Source organism: Nanorana parkeri, unplaced genomic scaffold (genome assembly GCF_000935625.1).
Source record: "Nanorana parkeri isolate BGI_ZX_2015 unplaced genomic scaffold, ASM93562v1 scaffold82, whole genome shotgun sequence".
NCBI lineage: Eukaryota > Metazoa > Chordata > Amphibia > Anura > Dicroglossidae > Nanorana > Nanorana parkeri.
The window spans coordinates 1,963,984-1,988,191 of NW_017306350.1; the positions used below are offsets into that span (position 1 = coordinate 1,963,984).

The window sequence follows — 24,208 nt, forward strand, 5'->3', positions numbered from 1 at the left end:
TTATTGCTGTCTGTATCCCAATTGGGGGGAGGTTGCACTTAATTCCTGTGAGAACAGAAAGTGATGAGAAACCTATCCGATGGGGAAACAGACAAAAACACAATTTTAGTAGAATGATGACTTTCTACTTAAATACACACCATAATGTACTCTCATTTTTTATATGCATATATGATCCAGGTCATTGGCTTAAAGTGTATCTAAGAACAAAAATGTAATATATTGCAGTCTACCAGTCCTTAGATGTGGTGTCTGCATTCATTTTCTTTTCACATTTTTAGCAAGTACAAAAATTACATGTTGATCTTGCCAGAAATGCAGGCCCTTTGTGATACCTGTGTGTACATTTTTTATAACCCCTAATGAACTCCCTGACTGTTCACTTAAAACGTATCAATAATCAGACACCACAATTTGAAGATTCTAATAATAGTTAAGATTTGTAACATTCTTATTTTTGTCTTTTACAGACAATTTGTTGAAATGATGGTCGTGTAGGTCATAGAATATGGCAAACAGGAAACGTCAAAGCACCGCGGCCAGCATGCTGGACCAAAGACCAAGATCCTGCCCTTCCTCTCCTCATATTGGCAGCCGTGATAATGAGGACTCTGTATACGAGGAGCCTGTGGTGCATGAGTACACTAATACACAGATACCCAGCATGCACACTACAACCAGCCAGGAGGAACAAGACTGTAATGACAACAGCGGTGATGGGGATTCAAGTTCTGACTATGTAAATAACACTTCAGATGAGGAGTACGATGAAGGGCTTCCGGATGAAGAGGAGGGAATCACATATTATATACGGTATTGTCCTGAAGATGATAGTTACCTGGAAGGTATGGACTGCAATGGGGAGGAGTATATCCACAATGAGGAGCGCCATATAGAGACAGATGAATGTGTTGAAGCAGTGGAAGAGGAATGGACAGAATCCAAGATTCAGCAGCAAGAATGTACTGATGAAGAAATAGGGCATGAAAGTCAGATTCAAATGTTGGAGGAGGATAATTCATCTTCATTAGAAGTTCAAGAGGAAACAGCTCAATATAGTGAAAATGAAGAAGCATATCAAGACTATTATCCAACAGAAACAAATGGAAATTCACTTCCACAATCCCCATTTCATGCAAGGAAAACTGAGGCAGAAGCAGAAGATCAAGAGGAAGACATTGATCAAATTGTTGCTGAGATTAAAATGAGTATGAGTATGAGCAGCATAAATAGTCCTACTGACATGAGTCCTGAGCACACTGTGCCAGAAGATGTGCCAAATGACCATAAGGAAACATGCCAGAACACAGATGCTGCCCATACTGCTAGCAAACATGAAGGTCGCCCAAAATCTTTAAATATTCCCTCAGCTTCAAAACATGTTGGTGACAGCCAAAGAAATTACAAAGGAAAAGTTCGAACTCCAGAAGAAAGGCAGAAATGGTCCCATGAACAGGTTGGTAATCTTTTTCTAGAAATTATTTTTTATCATACAGTCTTTACTGTATTAGCTGTTTTATAAAACAAGCATTTCAAATGTATATATTTCATTTTGGAATGGACTTTTACTGACATATTCATGTAAAACTTTGCTAACCATTTTCCAAGGATGGATTTAATTAAGATAAACAGGATGGCTGAAATAACTGCTTTTTCTTAAGAAAGTGCTGATCCAGGTTTCCTACAGAGATGACCATATAATCAAAAGCCTAGACCAGGGGTGCCCACAAGGTCGATCGCGATCTACCAGTCGATCGCGTAGCGATCACTGGTAGATCGCCATGTCCTCTCCTCCCGCCGCTTCTCTGGATCCCCGCTGCTCTCCCCAGCGGGGATCCGAGAAGAAGTGAATGAACCGGCAGCGGGGGAGGGCGGAGGATGGAGCCGCTGTCACAGAACTAATGCAGAGCGGTGAGGACATTTGGTCATGAGATTTCTAATAAAGGGGGATAAGAGTTTTGGATCAGCTCGTTCTCCCGTTTAGCAAAGAACATGCAGTGGCGTAACAACCGGGGGGGCGCTAGCCCGAGGGAGGGCGCCATCACCGACCCCCGCTAAACGAAGCCCCTGGCCGCAGATGCAGTGGCTCCCTCTCTCTGCAACATGCACCAGGCTGGCCAGGGAGGGATGTACTGTCACTGGGTGGTGAGGAGACCAGGAGGGATGTACTTTCACTGGGGAGCGGCGATCCGGGCTGGCTGGATCAGGCAGACGTGGCCCTCCAATCAGGCTCTGTAGAGGGCCGCCCGCTGGGGCCTCGGAGGAGCGAGCGGCCGCCTGATGACAGAGCCGCGTCTGATGCAGGCGGGCTGGCCAGCCGGGTGCATGTGCATGAGGGAAGGAGCCACTGCACCTGCGGCCACGGCAGACCCCCCCACAACCAGGGTCCAGGAAGCCCCCACTGACCACCAGGCTAAGGTAAGGTGATACATTTTTTTAAAATAAAATCCGGGGACATTTTTAAATGTCCTCGGGAACATAAAATAAAACTTTTTTTTATTTGTATTACTACTCACCTGATTACTGGATCCAACAAGTGCAACCTACCGTCTCCCACGCTGTTAGAAGTTGCATACAGCGTGTTCTGGTTACTACTTAAACCGACGCGCGCAGTGTGCAGCTTCTGAGAAGATACGCTATTAGTGCAGTGGGAGCGATGCAAAATGCACAGCCGCCTTCCCCGCTATGCTAATAGCGTATCTTCCCAGAAGCTGCACACAGCGCGCACCGGTTTAAGTAGTAACCAGCACACGCTGTATGCAGCTTCTAACAGCGTTGAGAGATGGGAGGCCGCGCTTGTCGGTGGATCCAGGAATCAGGTGAGTATTAGAGAAAAAAAAAGTTTTATTTTATGTTCTATTCTTAGTTCTATAATGGCATAAAATATCAGCTAGGGAACTACAAGTCCCAGCATGCCCTCATTGCCCCTGTACAACAACCAGATATTGCCGTTCCCTGGGTGATATGTGTGTGTGTGTGGGGGGTGTATAGGGACAATGATGGCATGCTTGGACTTGTAGTTCCTTAGCTGATATATATGTGTGGGGTACAGTTCCAGTGGATGTTTATATAATATGGGGGGGGGGGGGGAAAAAAAATTTCTGCCCCGGGCGCCAATAACTCTGGTTACGCCACTGAGAACATGTAATCAAAGTCCTAGGGATTTAGTCATATAGCCCCATTGCAGGGAGCAAAGAGCAGCATTTTCCCTAGGAAAGGTAAGTGTTCATATACATGAATCGGATTCCATACATCCATAGGATGTGTAAAATATCATAAATCTAAATCTAAATAAACAAACGTGATATCATATAAATTCCATAAATATTCAGTCTTTCAATATCCAATATAAGTCCTTAGTGCATCTGCATAAAGTACTATTGTGCATAATCCACAGTGTACAATAAAATCCTCTGAGAACGTGCTCTCGACTCCCAGTGCATAAATAAATGAGAACACACTCTTCAGAAATCCATGGCCTTAATGATCAATAAATACAATGATGGTAAGTGTCCTTTGTGGATGAGATATTCACTCTCCAAGTTTGACAAATCCTCCTTCTCGTGTTAGGTGGGCGATGCCACTCGCTCAGTGGAGGAAAGTATCCAATGTAAGGGAGGAAATAATACACAAAATGGTGAAGTATGTAAAAGTGAATAGATTTATTGCAACAATAAAAAACACTTACAGAAATTCCCAGATTGGGAACGCCATGTAACAAACAATCGATTCCCCCGAATGAACCGGAACCAGAAATTCAACGACTGATTTCCTATGGTATAACCTCAGTATGTGCCCCAATCCTTTCCGACGCGTTTCATCCTTCGACTTCTTCCAGGAAAGGCTGACATCTGCTTTGGGTAAGCCTGTTATAAGTCTTGGCAATTCAAAGCAATAGTTGTATGATAACAAAATAGTTGCTGTCAGTAGAATACTTGTGGCAAATCAATAAATAAAGAGATCAGAGGTATAGTTGCCATGCAATTCAGCCTTTTTGTTGGCCTTTTATTGTGATGGCCTCATTGATCAATAAAGGGAACCTTTATCACTGTTCTCTCTAATTCCTATTGGCCCATGAGGCAACCTATCGAACTAAAGGACAAATAAGGAGGCAAAAAAGTGAAGTGCAAGTTCATTAAGATTTTTCTATATCCTCAGCCTATACCTCCAGATCTACTGATCATTTTACCATGTGCTTAGTTTGTTTTGCAGATCAGTGTCATTGGCAACTTAATTGGCCAATAAAGTCCCAGGCCCATATGAAGTAATTCCTGTGCATAAGAGTTACTTCATCTCAGCACGGCACAGTGTACAGGAAAAATAAATGCTAAGCAGCTAGAAGTTTTTTTATGACAGAAGAGACTTACACAGTCTCTTCTGTCAGAAATCCTGCTGGCAGTTTTTTAACCTAACTTCCACTTTAAGCTAGTTTTGCTGTAATTCTTCCAGTTTACTGTGTGAAGCCATACCTTCCAGCTGCACTTGTTTTGGTACAATAATGCCAAAGTTTAGGCGGAGACATGCCTTAGTTAAAAATTATTTTCTTTATCTTGTTATCATTGGTCACAATGGGCAGATTCGGATGGGGTTTGAGTGGGTGGAGATAGAGGCTTAAAGAAGAATTATGAGGTCACTGATTTTCACTCAGCCTCATAATCTGAGCCGACCTGTGACAAAGAAACTGTCACAGGTCGGCTCAGTATATCGGGAAGTGAGCCAACACATACCGGCGCCCGCTCACTTCTCGATCCTGTGCGGGCAGAAAGCCGTGACAAGGGAGGGACTAGATTTCCCCATCCCCTGTCCGATCCTCCAGCGCTGACTGGCGAAACTGACGGGGGAGGGTGCGGGTACAGCTGGCTCTGCCTCTAGATAGGCAGAGCCAGCTGTCACTCACGCAGCTGGGTGGATCCAGACATAATTGTCGGGATCCGTTCCGGCTGCGGCGTCTCAGTATACCGCGAGCTGTAGCACGTGGTATATTGAGCTTTGGGTGACGAGAGGATGCTAGTTTGTGTCCTCCTGTTACCCTTAGGAGAACTATGGGGAACAGCCCTAACCCCATAGTTCTCCTTTAACAATGTCCCAGTATTCATGTTTAAACGCTATATTCACTCCCATTAGAATTTCTAAACATTGTTCTTTGAGCAACATTTTAATTAGCATTTTTCCATGATAGTAACTTCAAAGTTAAACTCCACTTTTACTAAAAGAAAAGATATAAAATGCTGCATAATCTTTTTTGTAACTTGGTGTTGTTAAAAATCATCTTTGTGAAAAAAGGGCACTGTGGACCTTGTTTACTAAAGAGCACTCAGAACTCATGTTGTACTGCTCTGACTTCAGAAAAATTATCTCTAACTGATACTGAATTAATAACGCTTTACTGGATAAGGCAGTGTATGTGACAGAACTCCCCGGGAATCTTATTTCCAGCTTGTGTGATTAGCTCAACAATTTTCCCACATATAGAAGGGTTTCAGTTTTGTTTCAATACCGCCAAAGGCAGACATCCCAACCTGCAAAACCTTATTTCAGGGAGGTTCCCGTCTCATTTCAGGGAGGTGCCATTTCTGTTTTTTTGTATAAAATATAAAAATAAAAATATAATTATATACATACATACATACATACATATATATATACACACACACAGAGTAAAATAAAATCCATATACCAATAATACAATAATATTATATATTTATTTATATATACATCAGATTTGTGAATTGATATTCAAGTATCTGTCAGTGTAAAGGTCACAATTTATTAGACAGCCCGAGACCTTTTTAAAAAACCGCTGAGGAGTAAAGTCCCTGATACACAGTTGACTAGTTGCTATGGGCAGCAAATGAAATAAATGTTCTCTATAACTAGACAACCAGGACATATAATTGATTCTATATTATCCACAAAGGGTTAACAGCACTCTCTCAACCCTGCAGCAGTGCCTGTACCTGCTCTCAATAGTAGTCTATGTCCGCCCTCTCTGTGCAGCAAGTAGCTTCTTCCTTCTGAGAGCCAAGCCTCATTCTGAGGCTACTCTAGAGATCACATGACCTTCCCCCAGGAGGCAAGCCTCGTCCTGAGGCTACTCTAGAGATCACATGACCTTTCTCCAGGAGGCAAGCCTCACTCTGAAACCTTACCCACTGATATCTTACCGGAAAGGTTTACTCAGAGTAAACCTTTCAGAGAGAAAATGCCTCTCTCGCGGACATCAGGGAGCCGCTGTCCAAAAGAGGGAGACTCCCTGAACTTCAGGGAGACTTGAGATCCCTGCAAAGGTTTATCCTCCCCAAAAGGGATACAGAATTAGAATTGTTTTTATTTTACAACGTTGTGAATGGGCAGGTGATCATAATGAAGACTACCCTGCCATTTAGAAATCATTGTGAGAATACTCATGGTGGGACAAATGCCAGTTTCTTCAGAAGAGCTGCAAAACCATTTTCTAAAGGTGGCCACACACCTGGCGATTATCGTATGATAATCGCGGGAAAAATCCCGCGATCGTACGATAATCAGCAGGTGTATGGAAGGCGTGCAACAGTTTCTACTGTACGGTCGCATGTCTTTTGTCTTACGAGCATGTTTGAAAACCAGCCGAAAATCATAAGATTTTCAGCTGGTTTGTGGCCTGCTCGTAAGACAAATGCCACACGGGCCGGTGTGCACAAGCGCACACTGCCCGCTCAGCATTGCAGTCATCGGAAACGCCCTCCCCTCAGCGGGGCGGGCTTGCGACGATCGCAAGTACGATCTGCCTGTCCAAGATGGGCAGATCGCACAAGCTTTTAATTAGCTTACAACCATCGCAAGACGAAAGTCTTGCGATGGTTGTAAAGTGTGTGGCCAGCTTTAGAGAGATAGCTAGGAGAGACAGCCAGGAGAGCAGGAGAGATAGCGAGGAGAAACAGCCAGGACGATGAGCGAGGAGAGGCAGCCAGGAGGATGAGTGAAGAGAGACAGCCAGGAGGTGAGAAAAAAGTAGTTCATGCTCTCCTTTTTTTCATGCATGGTACTGAGGAACCACTGCAACACTGCATGTCTGCTGGGTTGGGGTGCCATTAAAATGAATTGCTGTGCAACACACCAAGCACATGGTATCACACACTAGGTGAATTGTGTGATAACATGTGCCAAGTGCACACTAATGTACCATTAGCGCAATGCGCAGTGTGGATGGACTCTTAATTCTTGCAGGGCAGGCGGTTGTCCCACTGCTAAGATACATTTTTTTTATGACTTCTTTAATGTCTTAGGAAATTACCCCTGACTCTGGTTCACAAAGCCCCACCAGCACAGCCCTTGCCATAGTAACCCCACCCAGCCACACCTTGGAGCTGGGGTCTGTTTAACAAGCATGAAGGGGGGTGTCAGCTGAGGGAAACAAGACCAGACTAAAATACTCACAGCAGCTGTTCATTCAGAGGCAACACAATACTGATGGCTCCTGGAGGCGTCACTTACATGGGATTGTACGCCCTATAAGCAAAACAAATACCTTCAGTCGTTGTTCTTAACCCATATATACATATACATACCTGTATAATTATATATACAGTATATATACAGGTGAAACTCGAATAATTAGAATATCGTGCAAAAGTAATTGCAGTAAGTGCTGCAAAAGGGGCCCAAACCAAGTACTGAGTAATTACAGCTATGCCCTTAGCAACCTGAAAATAGAAAAAAAAGAGCCAGCAGCGCATCCGACAACATACCAAATACATTTTTTTTTTTTTTTAATTGACCCTTTATATAAAACCAATGCTTATGATTAAATCACCTTATTTAATACTTCTTATTGTTTTGGAAGTGCGACAATCCCATGGGGCCACTACTCCTATAAGTCCTTTTTCGTGGCCCTAACATTCTGCAACTAAGGGGCAGTGATACAAACTTCACTGCACACACAGCCTCCCAGCAGGGATTACAATATGACAGGGCTGCAGGGCAGAGTAACTGAGACGCTGATAGGAAGGTTTATGCTGTGCTAACAGGGACTCAGATCAGAACACAGCCAACGCAAGACTACAGCATAAAATTTCAGGACACTTGGCAAGTATGTGTCCAGGTGTCAGCTGGCCTGACAGCCAGACTCAATACATATAGGACTCCCAAACCCAGACTGTCTGGGTCAAACCCGTCAGGTGACAACCCTAATTGTATATAAAAAATACATTTTATATACTGCACTGATGAGTACCTCTGGCCTAGGGGACTGAAAACACCTGTCAAGTGAATCTCTCCAGACTCCAGATACTAAATTTTGCTTTTTCAACTAAAACAATGAACGGTACTAGAAAAACCTTGGCAACATGATCAAGTGAATTTCTAATGCAGAACAGTACTATGAGTTTATGTGAGCACAATGCACTTCAGCAGACTGATATCACAGTAAGTGCAATACACATCAATACTACGATTTTTCAATAAGCACAATTGACCTCAATACTGTTTTTGTTTTCATAATAGGCACAATGCCTAGTACTGCAGTTTCACAATAAGCGCAATGCAAATAAGTGCCAAAGTTTCACAAAAGATAGAATGCACTTTAGTGCTGTAATTTCTCAATGGGGTTGATTTACTAAAGGAGTGGAGAATGTTTATTAAGCAAAGTGGATGTTTAATAAAAATGAAGCTGTACTCAATTAATAATCAAATCATCCATATAGACAAATCCTGATTTTGACAAAATACCCCTACATGTGATTGAGTATTCAGTGCGAAAGCCCATTTTTACACCCTTGTATGGCAGTGGAATATTTTACCCAGTCATCAGAAAGAGCACCTGTGGGGAGGTGGGAAGAAACATTCTTAACCACTTGCTGGCCTGTGTGTTAAACCCCCTTCCTGTCCAGGCCATTTCTCAATGTGGAACTTTGACTGACATTTATTCCATCATGCAACGCTGTACTGAAATTAATTTAATACAATTTTTTGGGGACACATAGAGCTTACTTTTGGTAGTAATTTATCACCACTGAGGTTTTTATTTTTTACTATGTAACAAAAAGAGTACCGAAATGTAAAAAAAAAAACAACCTGTTATTAAAAATGTATCAGTACCAAACTTTTTGGTAAAACGTAAAAGGCAGAGTTACGTCAGGTAAATAGACACCAAACATGTCAAGCTTCATCCACCTCCCTTCCATGGCCGATCCTGAATGGCTGGACGGGAGTCTTGTAGGAGCGGGAGGGTGTCTTAAGGAGTCCTGCCCCTCCCCCGCTCGTACGCGGCGCTCAGCGCGCACACGAGTGGGGAACTGTTAGCAATGTAAACAGCCAGTCATGGCTGTTTAGATTCAAGTGATTGGGCGTCTCTAGAGACGCCCGACTGCTTGCAGTAGCTGCGGGTGTGAGGCACCCTGTACCTCCGTCACCGCTGCTGGTCCCGAGATCCGCTGTGCCCGGTGCAGGTGGGACGGTGTCAGTGGAGATCAAAGGGGTCAGTACACAATCTCCCTTTGATCTCTTCTCAGTCCCATAATGCAGGAAGTGATGTATATTACATCACTTCCTGCATTCAGTGTCACTCTCCAGTTACAGATGCCTGTGAGAAGCTGATGAAGCAGGTGTCTGCTTCATCAGCTTCTCTGGGGGTCCCTAGGTAACATTGGGGGTCTTAGAATTGGCTATCACATAGGGGATTTCTTAGTCCCCTATGTAATAGCAAAACAACTTAGTACCCTATGTAATAGCAAAAGCTAAAACAAATCAGAGACCAGCATCAGCGCTGGAGGGTTTGTGGGATACAAGTGGCAGGAAGAAGATGATCGGATCAAGAGGCATCATTTAAGGTAAGTACTTAAAGCAGCATGAGGGGGGGGGGGGGAATTGTGACTTTAATGTCACTTTAATCACAGATTATCAATTTCACAGAGTGAGCTAAGGACTGGGCTAAGGACTGTGGAGTGGTCAAGTAGTTAAAGGTTGTAGCTGGGGGTAACGAGACCTGAATGTCTAAGGCCCCATTCATACCAAGGCAGCATCATATTTTCGCATTTGTACGCGCAGGATCAGCGTGTTTTTTGTTTTTTTTTTACGTTTATGCTCGTTTGGCATATTTTTGTGCACATGAAAGCGGGCAAACATGAAGATGCACGTTTTGACTGGCAGCTCAAGGAACATTGTGGTCAATGGACGACTGCGCATACAAACGCGCAAAAACACGCACAAAATGTGCAACATGCTTCTGCCGCACATTTCCTGGCTTTTCCATTGAAGTCTATATGGGGAAATGGGGAAAACGTGCTATAAACTACCAAAAAAGCTCATGCACTTTTTGCTGCTTTTGGTGTTTTGCTGCTTAGGCGTGAACAGGGACCATTGAAAATCATGGGATTTCTTGTGTTGGGCGTTTTAAAGTGCTTTTTCTACTGCTCAAAAATGCCCAGGTGTAAACCAGGCCTAAGCCAGATGGTTGAGCAGGGGCACAGTCAATGCCAAGGACACAAAGCCAAGGACAGGACAGACAGCATTCCAGCAAGGTTAGGGTAACAGGGTCTAGACAAACTGAAAACAGATAGGAACCAAAAGCAAAGAGTACTAGAGTATGGGCACTGGTGTCACAACTTCCCTAAATGGATTCATAGGGCAAAATCTGCTTTTGCCAGGACACAGAAAAAGGGGTCTGTGGTGTATTAAGAGCCATAAAGGACAGCAGGAATGGAAACAAGCAGGTAACAGACCCAGGGAGGACAGGAAGAACCTTGGCAGGAATCAGGAGACCAACAAGAGAACACAGCAAGCAGAGCACAGGTAGGCATCTGACAATAGCAGGATCATGTGGTCAGTTAGATTCTTTAATATTTGTTAACATTCACATACTGCTGCGTCAAAAGAATAGCAAGATAATTTTATTACTTTAGCATGCATTATCACATTGGAGTCAGTTGACTGAGGTTCTTCAATGATTGCTTAACGAATGAAACACACAATACATTAGTGTTCAGTGCAAGGAGCTCAACACTGCCAGTTTTTAGCACAGAACTCCCAGATCCCTGATCACCCTTCTAAGCCCCCTCACACTAGCCCTACTTGTAACCATAACATTACCCCTCACTGGAACCTCAAGCCTAAATGACTCTTCCCTGTAACCACACCCTCAATCTAACACTTCCTGTAATCCCAACACTATCTCTAACATTAACCCACATAACCCTTCACACGAGAAAACCATGTAATACTTACATTATCCCTCATATTAACCCTCCATCTTACCCCAACTCTCACACTCGCCTTCCTCAAAAAACACTAATCTTCTCACTAATGCTGACTGTAACCCCAACCTTCATGCTAACTGTCCCTCTAACTCCTTTCCCTCAAAATAACCCTGCCTATTACCCTAACCCTCACACTAACCCTCCCTCTAACCCCAGCCCTACTAACTCTCCCTGTAACCATAACACTACCCCTTACATCAATCCTCCCTGTAAACCTAACCTTCACTCTAACCCATTCTATAACCCCAACCCTTACACTAACCCCAACTAATGTTCACCCAACCCTTTGTTTGCATTCTTCTCCTGCTTCGGTAACCTGTATGTAAAAACTATCCCTTTCATGCCAAAAGATACCAACAAAAACAATCCCATTTCTGAAAACTACAGTACAATTGTACATATGGCATTAGGAGGCTGTGTTTGAAGATCATGAAATTATAACTACTATGGATTCCCTGTTCTGTAGTAAGTTTACTGGCAGAGGGTTATCTGGGTGTGGTCTGGGACTTAGTTCAAGTAATCCATATTTTTGTATCTTGTTAAAAATACACCAGTGTATGTGGTGCATTTTAAACCTGTTACAAGAGTGTCGGTGGAACAAGCTCTGATAGCAAAATGTGCCTACTTGTATCAAGTGTTTGACATTTGGTAGTTTTATTTAACCTTAAAGAGCAATTGATCAAGCATATTTACATTTTTGTAGTCATCTGTCTGTAGAAGCATTTCCATCTAAAGGCCTATGGCAAGCTCGTGCTGAGAGTCTGATTCCAGAGATCATTTTTTTCAGTTTCAAACGCATTGCCTCATCATCTATCCCTGTCAATGGCTGTTGCAAGGTATTATCGGAAGCTGAAATCTATTTAGCAGTGATATACTGAGTAGAGTTAGCAGGTGCACATATAAGAAAAAAAAATCTGAATTGCATTTTAAACTCAAAGGATTAGATATTTGACATAAAAAGGTGTGCAAAATTTCATGGCATGTTTCCCTTTTTATCTTAGAAGATGGAACCATGCAGAGTATGTAGGTGACAGCTAGAGGAGCACAAAGCCCCACTTGCCCTGTCAAAATGGTAAGCATGTTCAATAAGTTCTTTGAGTCCTGGAGATGCCTTGTCTACAGATAGAGCCAAAATACACTTTAGTTAAAAACGTTTCCTGTCACCCAATTTTTCTTCAGTTTTGTCTACTGTGTATGGAACACCTTTACAAATAGAAGACTGTACTGAATGCATGTAGAAGGCTGTAGTCACACGACTTTGTAGCTACCTTTGCCCTTCACAGTTTAGAAATCCTTTGGTATAACATTATAATATATAGTCAGTTCTGTGCTTAGGAACATAGTATGACAAGGATGCAATGCCTGTATTTTTCAATTTAGCCCTTTAGCTAATGCGTGTTCTGTTTGTCTTCTAAGTCTAAATTGCGTTAGAGTGATGGATGCTGCTTGGCAGTCGTCCAGTATTTAAGTCTATTGAGTCTTATTGATCATTTTTATTACAAATCTCCTGTCATGGGCAAATGATCTAGAAGGAGAAGTGTACTGAATGCAGAAAGCACCGTGGTCTTCTGCCATTTGTACATAAAGAAATTAAAGGATAAGTGTAACCTTATTCCAGTCATAGGACTTGCATTAAATCACTTGCTAAACTACTGGCTTGCACTCGCAGCAATTCCAAGACCAACACAGTGTTTCCAGCCTCTACCCCGTTGTATGCAGGCATTGGGAGTCAAGATAGTATATTGTGAGAGGGAAATGTGGGGTAGTGTATTAGGCCGTTAATCTTTGAAAGGTTATATCTTGCATTTACAGAAGCGGTCAAAGTTTGAACTGGAATGTTCTGGGTTTTTTTGGCATAAGTGGCTTCCAAAATATTTATTACAGGTATTTATTCAGCATTGACAATTTACATCAGTCCCTGCCATCAGCTAATAATCTAAGGTCCCAGTCTCACATGCATACAATTAACCTATCAGCATGTCTTGAGAGTGTGGGAGGAAACCCACACAAACAAAGGGAGAACATGCAAACTCCTTGGAGATAGTGTCCTGACTGGTATTTGAACCAGGGGCCCCTAGTGCTGCAAAGTAGAAGTGCTAACCACTAGGGCTGCAACAACTAATCGACATAATCGATTATAATCGATTATTGAAAAAGTTGTAGCAAATCAGAATAACTTGTATTCTTCGACCAGTTGCTAGAAAGAAGACACCTATACTGATTCTGGTTTGAACAATTTTTAAAAACATATTTATGCAATTGTTAACTTTGTAGCTACTAGTACTTGATGAATTGGCCTTCCACTACACAGGCTATCCCCAACTTCAGTCTATCATGAATGCAGCTGCTAGACTCATTCACCTAACCAACTGCTCAGTGTCTGCAACCCCCCTCTGTCAATCCCTACACTGGCTTACACTCACCCTAAGGGAAAAATTTCAAAATATTAACAATCACTTATAAAGCCATCCACAACTCTGCCCTCGGCTATATCTCAAACCTTGTCTCAAAGTATCACCCTAACCGTCCACTCCGCTCATCCCGAGACCTCCTTCTTCCAAGCTCCCTTGTCCACTCCTCCCATGCTCGCCCCTAGGACTTCTGTAGAGTCTCTCCCATCCTCTGGAACTCTTTACCCCACCCTGTCCGTCTGTCGCCCACCTTGACTGCCTTTAGGCGTTCCCTAAAGACTCATCTCTTCAGGGAAGCCTATCCCACCTCAACCTAGCCGTTCAACTATCACATTCTCAAACAAGTCATCCCCACACAGCTACCTCCTCATGTATCATCTCCCCCTCCCTTTTAGATTGTAAGCCCTTAGGGGCAGGGCCCTTCGTTCCATCTTGCCTTGAATTGTATTGTGATTGTAATGTCTTCCTTATATTGTAAAGCGCAGTGTAAACTGTTGGCGCTATATAAATCCTGTATAATAATAATAATGAAGGCCATGTGATTTTGGCTGAAGTCTTAAGGTTCAAATACATACATTAACAAACAATATATATGTTACATGTCTTGGTAGAGTTGTTTTTTTAAATTATTTTGGCCAACTCACCATAAGGTGACTAATTGGTACTTTATAAGTCTTAATCCACAGAGCCAAGTTTTGCATACATGCACTGATAATAAGCCCCAAACAAATGCATGAACGGTAACATGGCCATTTAGTTAAGGTAGGGGGACTTATAATCAGGAAATTTCATTAAAGTTAAAGAATGGTACATTTGTGTAAAAAAGTTTTAAAGCTGTCTGATGCTTCTAAAGTCTAATATACAATATGAACTGTCATAACATCATAAGGGATCATACATTTTTGCTTTTCAAACTCTGTTTTTTAATTACACTGAAAGATTAGTGACAGTAGGAAGTTAGTTTTCAAGTGAAATGTGAAAATGTGATGGGTGGGAAGTACTTTAATTACTGACTATAGGAATAATACAATCCTTTAGGTAGAGAAACCGGCAGAAGCAAAACTTATTTTCATGAAACTATTATCGGAGTTACACTGAACAAAAAGATAATTAATACAGCGAGATATGCATAATATCCATAATTACTGCCTTGGGGTATGCGGTCCTCTTACAGTGAAAGCTTACATGCACAGAGCTTTTGAACATAATTTCTCTTGGGAGACTGAAGAGGATTCTGTCTGCTATTTAAAACAATCTCACTTACTGTGATTTGATATATTTTCCCAAACAAAATCAGGAAATGTAAGAATGTACACTGCACCTCCTGCTGGAAAGGTACTTTACAAAAAAAGAATTACTAGAAAGAATTTCAATTGTTTGTATTAAAAATAAAAACCAGATGGATTATCTGCAGTTTTAAAGCCCCAAGCTACTCGCTGCAGTGTCAGCACAGTGCTCCATACATTGATGTGGCCGCAAAGCTTTGGGCTGCGGCAAACAAATATAAATCATGTTGCATTTGACAGGATGTGCCCTTTGTCAAATGCAATCATTACAATGAATGGGATTGTGCCACAACCACAATCCATTGGGTTGAAAAAAAAAACTGAACTCAGGAGGTGGCAGTGTTGCCTCCTGAACACTGGGCAGCTGCTGTTCCATCAGATCGTTTTTGAAAGTGCACTGTAGGCTGCCGCCCATCTGGATGAAACCTGATGCCCAACTCTGGCCAAAACCTTTGTCAGTATTGGATAGCATGAGAAGTTTGGTACCTTCTTACACCAAATTGACCTATGTTTGTAGGTGTTGGTTTTCAAACACATAAAACTCACACACATACAGAACTTGAACTTGATTAACCTGTGACCTTTTCCAAACTTATCTAATATGTAACTATGTAACTCTACAAGGTAAGAGGAATTTCTGTCCAAGATAGTTTCCACTAGAACAGATTTCCCCATTGGAAGATTTCCACCTCACCTTGATTTCTCATCACATTTTTGTCTTGGTGACACTGGTAACCAAAAAAACAATTAGATGGGGGGAAATTACCTAGTGGGTTCCTAATCCTTCCCTATGTAACCCAAAACATTTTTTTACTGCAGTACTGTTTAGGCACAACTAACATTTCCAGATGTTCCTTATTACATAGCAAATGCTCACTTTTTGAGTTTAAGAAATAGCAAGGGTAACTTTAATGTAAAGTATTGTGCAATTTGTAAAAAAAGGACTGTCATATTGCTTAGATGAAAATTAGATTAATTTTTTAGATATTATTGTTAGGTTATATTTGATTGGCAGCACATTGGCTTAGTGGTTAGTAGAGCTGCAGCTAACGATTATTTTCAAAATCGATTTAATATTGAAGTGTGTTCTATTAATATAGTTGTGAGCAGCTGGCAATTTTAAGATATTTCTGTAAGGGTTGATGCTGGACTGGATTTGTTTTCCTATATTTACAAACCATGCAAAAATGGATTTAAACAGTATATGGGACCCAGACAGAAAGCTAGGGCAGGTGGCAGACAGATATTTCAGAATCCAAACAGAAGGTCAAAGCAGGCATAGTCGGCACAAAAACTGAATGCCTGGCGCACGAATGTTTGAAGGCACACGCACACACAAAAAGGGAATCCAACAAATAGGTTGGGTCAAACTAAAATTACAGAATAATAAAGTTCACAAAATATGAGAGAAATGGATAGGGACCTTTTCTTTGGTGTTGATATTGTGCTGTGAGCATTGTTTGGACCACTTTTTGGTGTAAAAGTAATCGCTGAGGACTTAAAAGGAATGTGGAATGGTTTTGTATATATTTTCTTTAGTTATTTTGGTTGAGGGTCTGAAAGCTCCAAAAAAGAGAAAGTGCAAGCCTAAAAATGTATAAACATTTAAATAGAAAATACAATTGACCCAAAATTATTTTAATTTCCCTTAAAATCCCCAGGACATGAATAGCATATCATAAAATGTCACCCTCTTACCTATTTGAGACCTGCTGTCAGTCTGTATACAGAACCTAGTCAAAACCGCTCATAACCTTATATGTTGTATGCTTGTTGAAGTAAAACTCCAAGTTTGCAATTATAATTTGTAGGCTAGCATCTTTAAAATAAAAAAAATAAAAAAACACTTCTGGCTGCAATACTGCTCCCCCACCCCTCCGCAGATTCACAATTCTGCAATCCAGTGCTTTGTACACCATCATTAAACCTACTTCCTGTTGGTTAAGGCAATCAAGGAGAATGCTGCCGAGAGCGGCATCACATCATTATGTGGTTAAACTGTATGCAGCATTAAGCACCTGCCCTCAACTGAAATATGAAGAGGACCCATGATATGATACAACTGCAATGAGAAAACCTTGAGAATAAGTAAGTATAAACAATTTAAACCAGAAGAACAGGGCGTTAAAAATATTTATTTTTTTCTTAATTGCATTCATGCTTTAATTTTTTGATGTGTCTGTTACTGTCCTTGACAATTTGATATGAGTTTGTTTTTTAATCAGTAGCAGTAATTCAACAGTAGGGGTCTGTTGTGAACTAGGTGAGTCCATGGAAATATGTCTGCCTGTATTGGTTTGCTAGTATTTATAAAACTGGATGGAAAATTGTGCATAGCATAAATGGAAATTACAGTATTGCATAGCTCCCAACTGTCCCTCATTTGGAACCAAATCCCTCTGTCCTTCTTTCCTCCTCAGATGTCCCTCTTTTTTGGTCTGATGTACAGATATCTATGAAAATATACTATTTAACTACTAAAACTGTTATTCTGCACTAAAACCTTTATCTTAAGACTTTATTATCTTGTTTGCTATTTTAAAAAAAAACGTATAAAGGAAAAGTAATGTCAAAAAACAATTCTGGGACTAACCAATCATTTCTGGCATATAAATTCTTAGCTCGGGGGTGTTCCAGCGGTGTGTGCATTGCCTAAACACATTGGGCTGGAAGAAGGGAGTAAAAGTAGACCCCTTAGTATTGGGTATCTATAAAGAAGCCTTTATTATAATATCATCATTATTTAGGTTTGGCTTACAGTGTGCACTAGTTATTTATTAAATTAGGAAAAAGGCATATTGTATAAATCATGAGCTCAGGATGGACTTTGTATGCATATTGCATTTCCAATTATGCCTTCTTTCATTGCAAGGGTGATCCTCTGGTTTGTTTCTACCTCTTTCAGCAAGACTCCTAAGTTTAATTTCCTGCATTTTCAAAATCTGGCCAGCAGCTTTCACTCCAAGACAGACTGGAAAATATATCATTCTTACTGCACTGCTCTTCAGATTGAATTTGGCTCAGTTCCCAGCAAAGAAGCTTGACAACAACATCAAAATAGCTTTAGTCTTTTAACACTCTGACAAAATGTGTTCAAACGAGAAAAAAAAGGCATTCTTTTTAACACGATAGAATTTAAAGAAACTCTTTTCTGTTACCCCGCAGACTTATCATGAAAATCTGCAATCACTATTAAAAAAAATCAGACAGCACCCTATGGGTGATTATCCAGCAAAATGAATCAATTAAAACATGAATTCTAATGCTGCTCTCCAAAAGCAATCAACATACAAAACAAAAATAACTGAATTTTGTCAAGCTTTCAGAGCTCACATACACAACAGCTCAAGACTCAAGTGAAGGTAACAGAGCTGCTTGATGATATCCCTATGGCTCATTAAACCTTATAGCCAACACCGTGTACACAGGCACTGCCAAACAGAACAGAACACAGTATCTTTCTGTTCATAGTACTCTGCACTGAATATGAGATACATACTTCGGCAGATTGGACAGTTATCATGCTTTATAACTAGCAATAGGCCTGATTTACTTAAAGTAAATGTACCAGAGTAGAGAAAATCCCTCCCTCCGCTGATGACATTGCATCTGTGCTTTGTGAATGGTACAACAGAGGGAGGGGGAAGAGGCACAACACCCGAACTGGTGACAATTATAGAGGTAAAAAGCACCAAGTATATCTTGGCAACAGTGGACGATCTGTTTCATCCACTTGGCAACAACAGTTTCCCTTATGGTTTCTCATTCAATAACAAATGCAACATGAGGACTTCAGGCCACTATTGTGGGAAATTAATCAGAAAGATAGTTCACTCCTGGTGGCTGGGACACTTGGACACCCAACCACATTTGTCAGAGTGATGAAACATCATCGGACGCTACCTACTGTAGAACCTGTTTGCACTGCATCCAAGCACATTTCAACAGCTGGTATTCTGGGAGTTTTGTTATGGGCTTCCAACTCGGTGACTGTCTACTCTCACAGATCTACTAGATGCAAGCTATGCCTGTAGGTCCTCCAAGGAAAATCACAGAACAAGAAGCAGAGTTATAAGACTTTTAAAATGTTCCTGATGCTTTGGACAGTCACTGAATTTGCTTTGCATCAGTTTTAAAGAAAATATTTTATGCAAAAGCTAATAATTTTTCTTGATTGTACATCGCAGGACGCAGGTAGTTAAATTCTTTAATCACTAGGATATGTAGCTAACTACAGCTGACTGAACATTGGCAAATCAATCAAAGTTGCTGAGCAGCCCTGCATAATCCCTCTGACTCCAAGCGTGATGGGCACCTTCTGTCAGCTCTGAGATGTGACCCGTTCCCTGGTACTTTTTTCTCTATTTAGGGCAGTTGAGAGCCATAGGAGGTGCCTGTGCAGTTCAGGGTGTTTCTACTGCACATGCATCCTCCATTTTGCTTAGGTTTTGCTTTTGCTCAGATACCAGAACTCAGCACATCTCACCACTGTAGGCTTAGCTTTTTACTGCCTGAGTTGCATTGATCATCCTATATCCTGGGTTTACAGTGCCTTCTTGTGTTTTACATGTGGCACTCTTTCTCACAGGGTCATGAGTACTGGAAGCATGGCTGATTGGGGACAAGGTGATACGTAGGTAGGCGATACTGAGGCCTCACAGAATCCTCCTGGCTCAGGAAACAGTGCTACTACCTTGGCAGTCACTGCCAGCCCCATGTGTGCTCCTTAATTCCCACACTGCTTTAATTGGGTCTTTCTCTTTCCCCTCCAGGGTTACCCCTTCTTCCCCTTTCAAAGAAGCATTTACTGCCATTATTTTGGATTCCTTGGCAAGATGGTGGACCCTGTTGAAGCTTCCACTTGCAGGGACCACAAACAGTCCTCCTCTCCTTTCCTACTTCCTCTTACTGTCCTCTGTCTGCTGTCATGCTAACCAAGGCACATGAGTAGGGGAGGAGAGGGGAGGAAAAGCATATGGCTGTTTCCACTTCGAGTGGTTCAGCACCAGAAGAGCACCTGTCTCCTGACATTTCCTCTACTCTCAAGGACACTATTTCTGTCTTTTTAGACGTAGATTTTGCTTACAGTTACAGCACCTGCATCGACCCTTCCAAAGGTTCCTAGTCTGGGGTACTTAAGAATACCAAAACTTTTTATGTTCAATTACTGTTAGAGCCTAGGTTGTATGGTGTGGCAGACAGTATAAATACCAGGAGACTCTGCCACATCTCAGCAAGTGTCTCTCCACACCCTCCTGAGGAAGTGGCCAGCTAAAGCTATGAAATGCATTGAGACAGTGTTTTTATGTCAACAAATACCCACTAATTGAAGAACCACCTAGATGTTTGTGGTCTTGTTTCTAGGTGCCTCTGATATCACTGATTTTTGGGGTACCTTTTATCCTGCCTGCCACAACAAACACTTCGCAAATCCTCAGCCACCAAGCCTGGAACCTCGACAAGCATCGAACGTAACCATACCCGAGATCTAACAATGAACAGGATGTCCTCTGCGCATGGACAGGTATATTCACGGCACGCCGTCATTGCCTGGTTGTCTGATAACCCTAACGGAACATCCCGCAACCACACCTTTGTGAGTATTTGGGTTTTTTCCCACTATCAACTACCAAAATGAAATCTCACCATACCATATAAACTTCTATCCTATATCAGTTCTCTCCTGGGACTTCTGCCCATACTTTTCTTCTCCTTTTTCCTGGAGTTTTTCCTTTTCCAAGCTGGGCTGTATGGTGACTGGAATTACCCTGTATGATTATTTGCTCCACCTAAGCAGCTGAGCCTCCTATCATTCCACCTGCAGTGGGTTCCTTGTCTCAATTGCTGGTCTGCAGAGCTCCCCTGCAAGAAGTGCCTAGAGCACATGCCTTACCTAGGGAACAGATTTTGTCAAATTCATGGAAAAGTCACAGGGGACAAGAATAGCTCAGAAGAAGAAGTATAAGTCTCTAGTAACCTATGCTTCTACTTCATCCCTTAGGAAATGTTCCTTTTGTCAATGCCAGGCATCAGGTTCCAAGCCCACTGGGCTTACAGGTCAGGCACATCAGTCATGTTTCTCAGCACGTGGGAACCAGGACATGGGTTCAATGCCTGGGTTCAAAGTGCGGTGCCCATGGTCTACAGACTGGTGTTTCACTCACTGCCTCTTTATTTCCTGATATCCTACCTGCTGGCCTGCTACCCAGAGACAAATGGATCTCTATCTCAAGGGGTTATAGTCCCTGTCCCAGATGTATGAAAGTTTCAGCGGTTCTATTTTATCTTGTTCACTGTCCCCAAGGTCAGGATCCTCATTCCTCAGTGAATTTTGGGGAAACACTCGCCAGTGTTGCTATTGCATGAGAGACTTATAAAATAGTAGGTGAAAGAATGATTTTGGTAGCAAGTAGAGCTACTACTCTTAAGGATACTGTTGTCCATAGTGAATATGTATAACAAGCGTAAATAAGGAAAGTATATGGAAACCAAAAGGGTGCATGTATAATTGTGGCCATTGTAATATGTGTAAATGTACAGAAAAATGTCATATGTTTCAGGATAGTCAAGGTATTAAATGCTTTGATATTAGATCCTTTATCTAGTTCTAGCTTTTATGTTGTCTATAGGATCAGATGTCCATGTAAAAATATATATATATAGGTAAAATAAAAAGAGAGCTAAATAGAATGGGAGGCCATGTACATGATAAACTTACAAAAATTGAAAAGGTGCATTAGCCAACATTTAAGAGAATGTCATAAGTTTTCAGTGGAGAGTTTTAAATTTTGGGGGATTTACCAACTAAAACTTTCAGCATGAAGGGGTGATAACAAAATATTACTCCAAAACGTACTGTGGATATCATTTAAAAACTCTGATACCCAATGGGTTATATAATGAAAAAACGCTTTTAAGCTTTTTATGAAAAAGGATATTGTACTTAATAGGATGAATTATTAATTTCTTCTGGGGAAGGATAATTGCTGCATAAATGATTTTTTATAATTTTCAATACAAGGATTATTTAAAAGATGCTCAACAAGTTCCTGTGTGTTTAAAAGTTATGGATGGACTCTTCCTGTTCTGTCCTTGTCTTCCTACATCCAAATAATTTCTGGGATCTGGAGGACATCAAGGATGTATATTTATGCATACCCATTTTCCCTGCTCACCATCGCTACCTGCATTTTGCTATGGGCACCAGGCATTTCCAATTTGTTGCACTTCTTTTCAGTCTGTCCTTTGCATCTTGGATATTTACCCAGGTGCTTCCCCCCTATTGTGGCCCTGCTACAGTTCAAGAGGGTAAGGGACCCTTAGTGGGGTACTTGGACAACCTCCTGTTCAGGATACATTCAGCACAAGCCCTATCATCCAACATTCAGAGGAAAATACACACCCCGCAGAGCTTCCTAGTCTTGGACACAGCCCTGGCCAGGGTTTTCTTTTCCCAGGAGAAACTGCTGCTTTTTAGTTCTCATGCTTGGAATTTAAAATGTGGAAGAAGCCAGTTAAGATGTGGAAGAAGCAAGTTGTGCTGATGCCTAATGACTCCTCCTTCAGTTGGCCTCCAGCTTTTGCATGAAGTTTCTGAATCTGATGGTAGAATTCTTTGAAGTAGTGCATTACTCTCAGTTATACTTTAGGCCCCTGCCACACAACAATCTGTCTTAATTAGACAAGCTGGTTCTGTCCCTGGACTTCCCCATATGACAATTCCAAGCTTGCCTTGGTGTGTTGGATATTCAGCCCAGCGATGGAGTCTGGGAAGTTCTTCCTTCTGATGTCTTGGAAGGTGCTCATGATGCATGCCAGCCTGTGGGACTGGGTTTGAGAACCAGAGAGCCTACCAGATCAGGGAACCTGGTCTTTGAAGGAACCATGGCTTCTGATAAACCTACTGGAGCTCAGAGTGATTCAGCTGTCTTTTTAACAAGATCTGACCAGAATTCATTTTGTAAATGCCACAGACAACATCAACCATCAGGGAGGCACCAGAACTCATGTAACTCAAAGAAGCGCGGAAGCGCGATCTCGGGCAGCCGCATCTGCCTGAAACAGATCTTCCTCTGAGCTGCAGAGATTAGGCTTGCCGAGGACCTCGGCAGCCGCATCTGTGTTTGCCTTCTCCTCCACCAGCTCTCTGACATGGTGCCTGCGGACCCCTGGTGAGCCACCATAGCCCATAGAGCCCACCTGAGAGTCACACAGCCCACCTGAGAGCTGCACAGGTCACCAGGCCACCTGGAGACATCAGGGCATCAACCCAGAACAACACAGAGTATGAAGCTTCATATTACTTTGTATTGCTGTGTAATGTATTGCTGGGATTTGTAGTCATTTAAAAACAGTCTCCTTACTCCGTCCCCTGGCTGTCTCTTCTTGCTCTTTCTCCTGACTGCCTCTCCTTGCTCTCTCCTTTATATTCTCAAAAAAATAATAATTGCCGCGTGCAGTGCTAGGGTGTTCGGGTTTCACTTGAAGAAAAGGTGGCAACCATAATTCACATTGGCTATTGCACTTTGCAATAGCCAATAGCAAACTAGCTAATGCACCCGCCCACTGCTGCTGTCAATCAGCAGAGGGACCTGAATTTTTTTATCTGGTCCTCTTTTGGTGATTCAAAACAGCAGGGGGTGGGTGCAATAGCTAGTTTGCTATAGGCTATTGCAAAGTGAAATAGCCAATAGGAATCTAGCTATGCATTATTATTCCTTTTTTTTTATTATTCTGACGACTGCAACTGGCAGAATACTAAAAAAAAAAGAAATTAATCGATTTTAAAAAATTTCGATTAATTTTAATATTATCAGCCCTAAAATAAATGTTATTGATTTACATAGCTGAATTTATTTCTGCTTATTTATTTGTCCACAGTTGAGCTTTAACTTCTTGTGTTAGCTGGGGATAAGCACAAATTTATTTTCTTTAATTTTTGCAGTTTCTTAGTAGTTTGCAGTGTTTCTGCACTGGAGACAATAATCCAAGCCATCTTCTTTGTGTATCCTACCATGCATTCTTTATTCACACAGACAGACAAATGATTGGGGTTAATTTGGGGCATTTACAAGATATTACAGACATTCTGCTCAAGATAACAAGGTAGCTCAGGGTCTGTACAGAATACGTCTTGTAAAGGTAGCAGCCATTGTTGAACCTTTTTTATATTCATCAGCTGTCATATGTCTTACAAATGCTTATAATAGTCTATTACAAGCATTCTGAGGCATGTCAATTTCATAAGTTATTTAATCAAATATAGAAAAGGAGTGAATTT

At 41.6% G+C, this 24,208-nt stretch overlaps 1 protein-coding gene across 2 annotated transcripts in view; it reads left to right on the forward strand.

The window, feature by feature from the left end:
• Positions 1-472: 472 nt before the first annotated feature.
• APBA2 (amyloid beta precursor protein binding family A member 2) overlaps positions 473-24,208 on the forward strand; it is a 136,902-nt gene continuing 113,166 nt past the window's right edge. For both annotated transcript variants that reach the window (XM_018552284.1, XM_018552285.1), the window contains exon 1: positions 473-1,456. In XM_018552284.1, the coding sequence (XP_018407786.1) occupies positions 509-1,456 (948 nt within the window). In that variant the 5' untranslated portion in view covers positions 473-508. The remainder of the gene's footprint in view (positions 1,457-24,208) is intronic.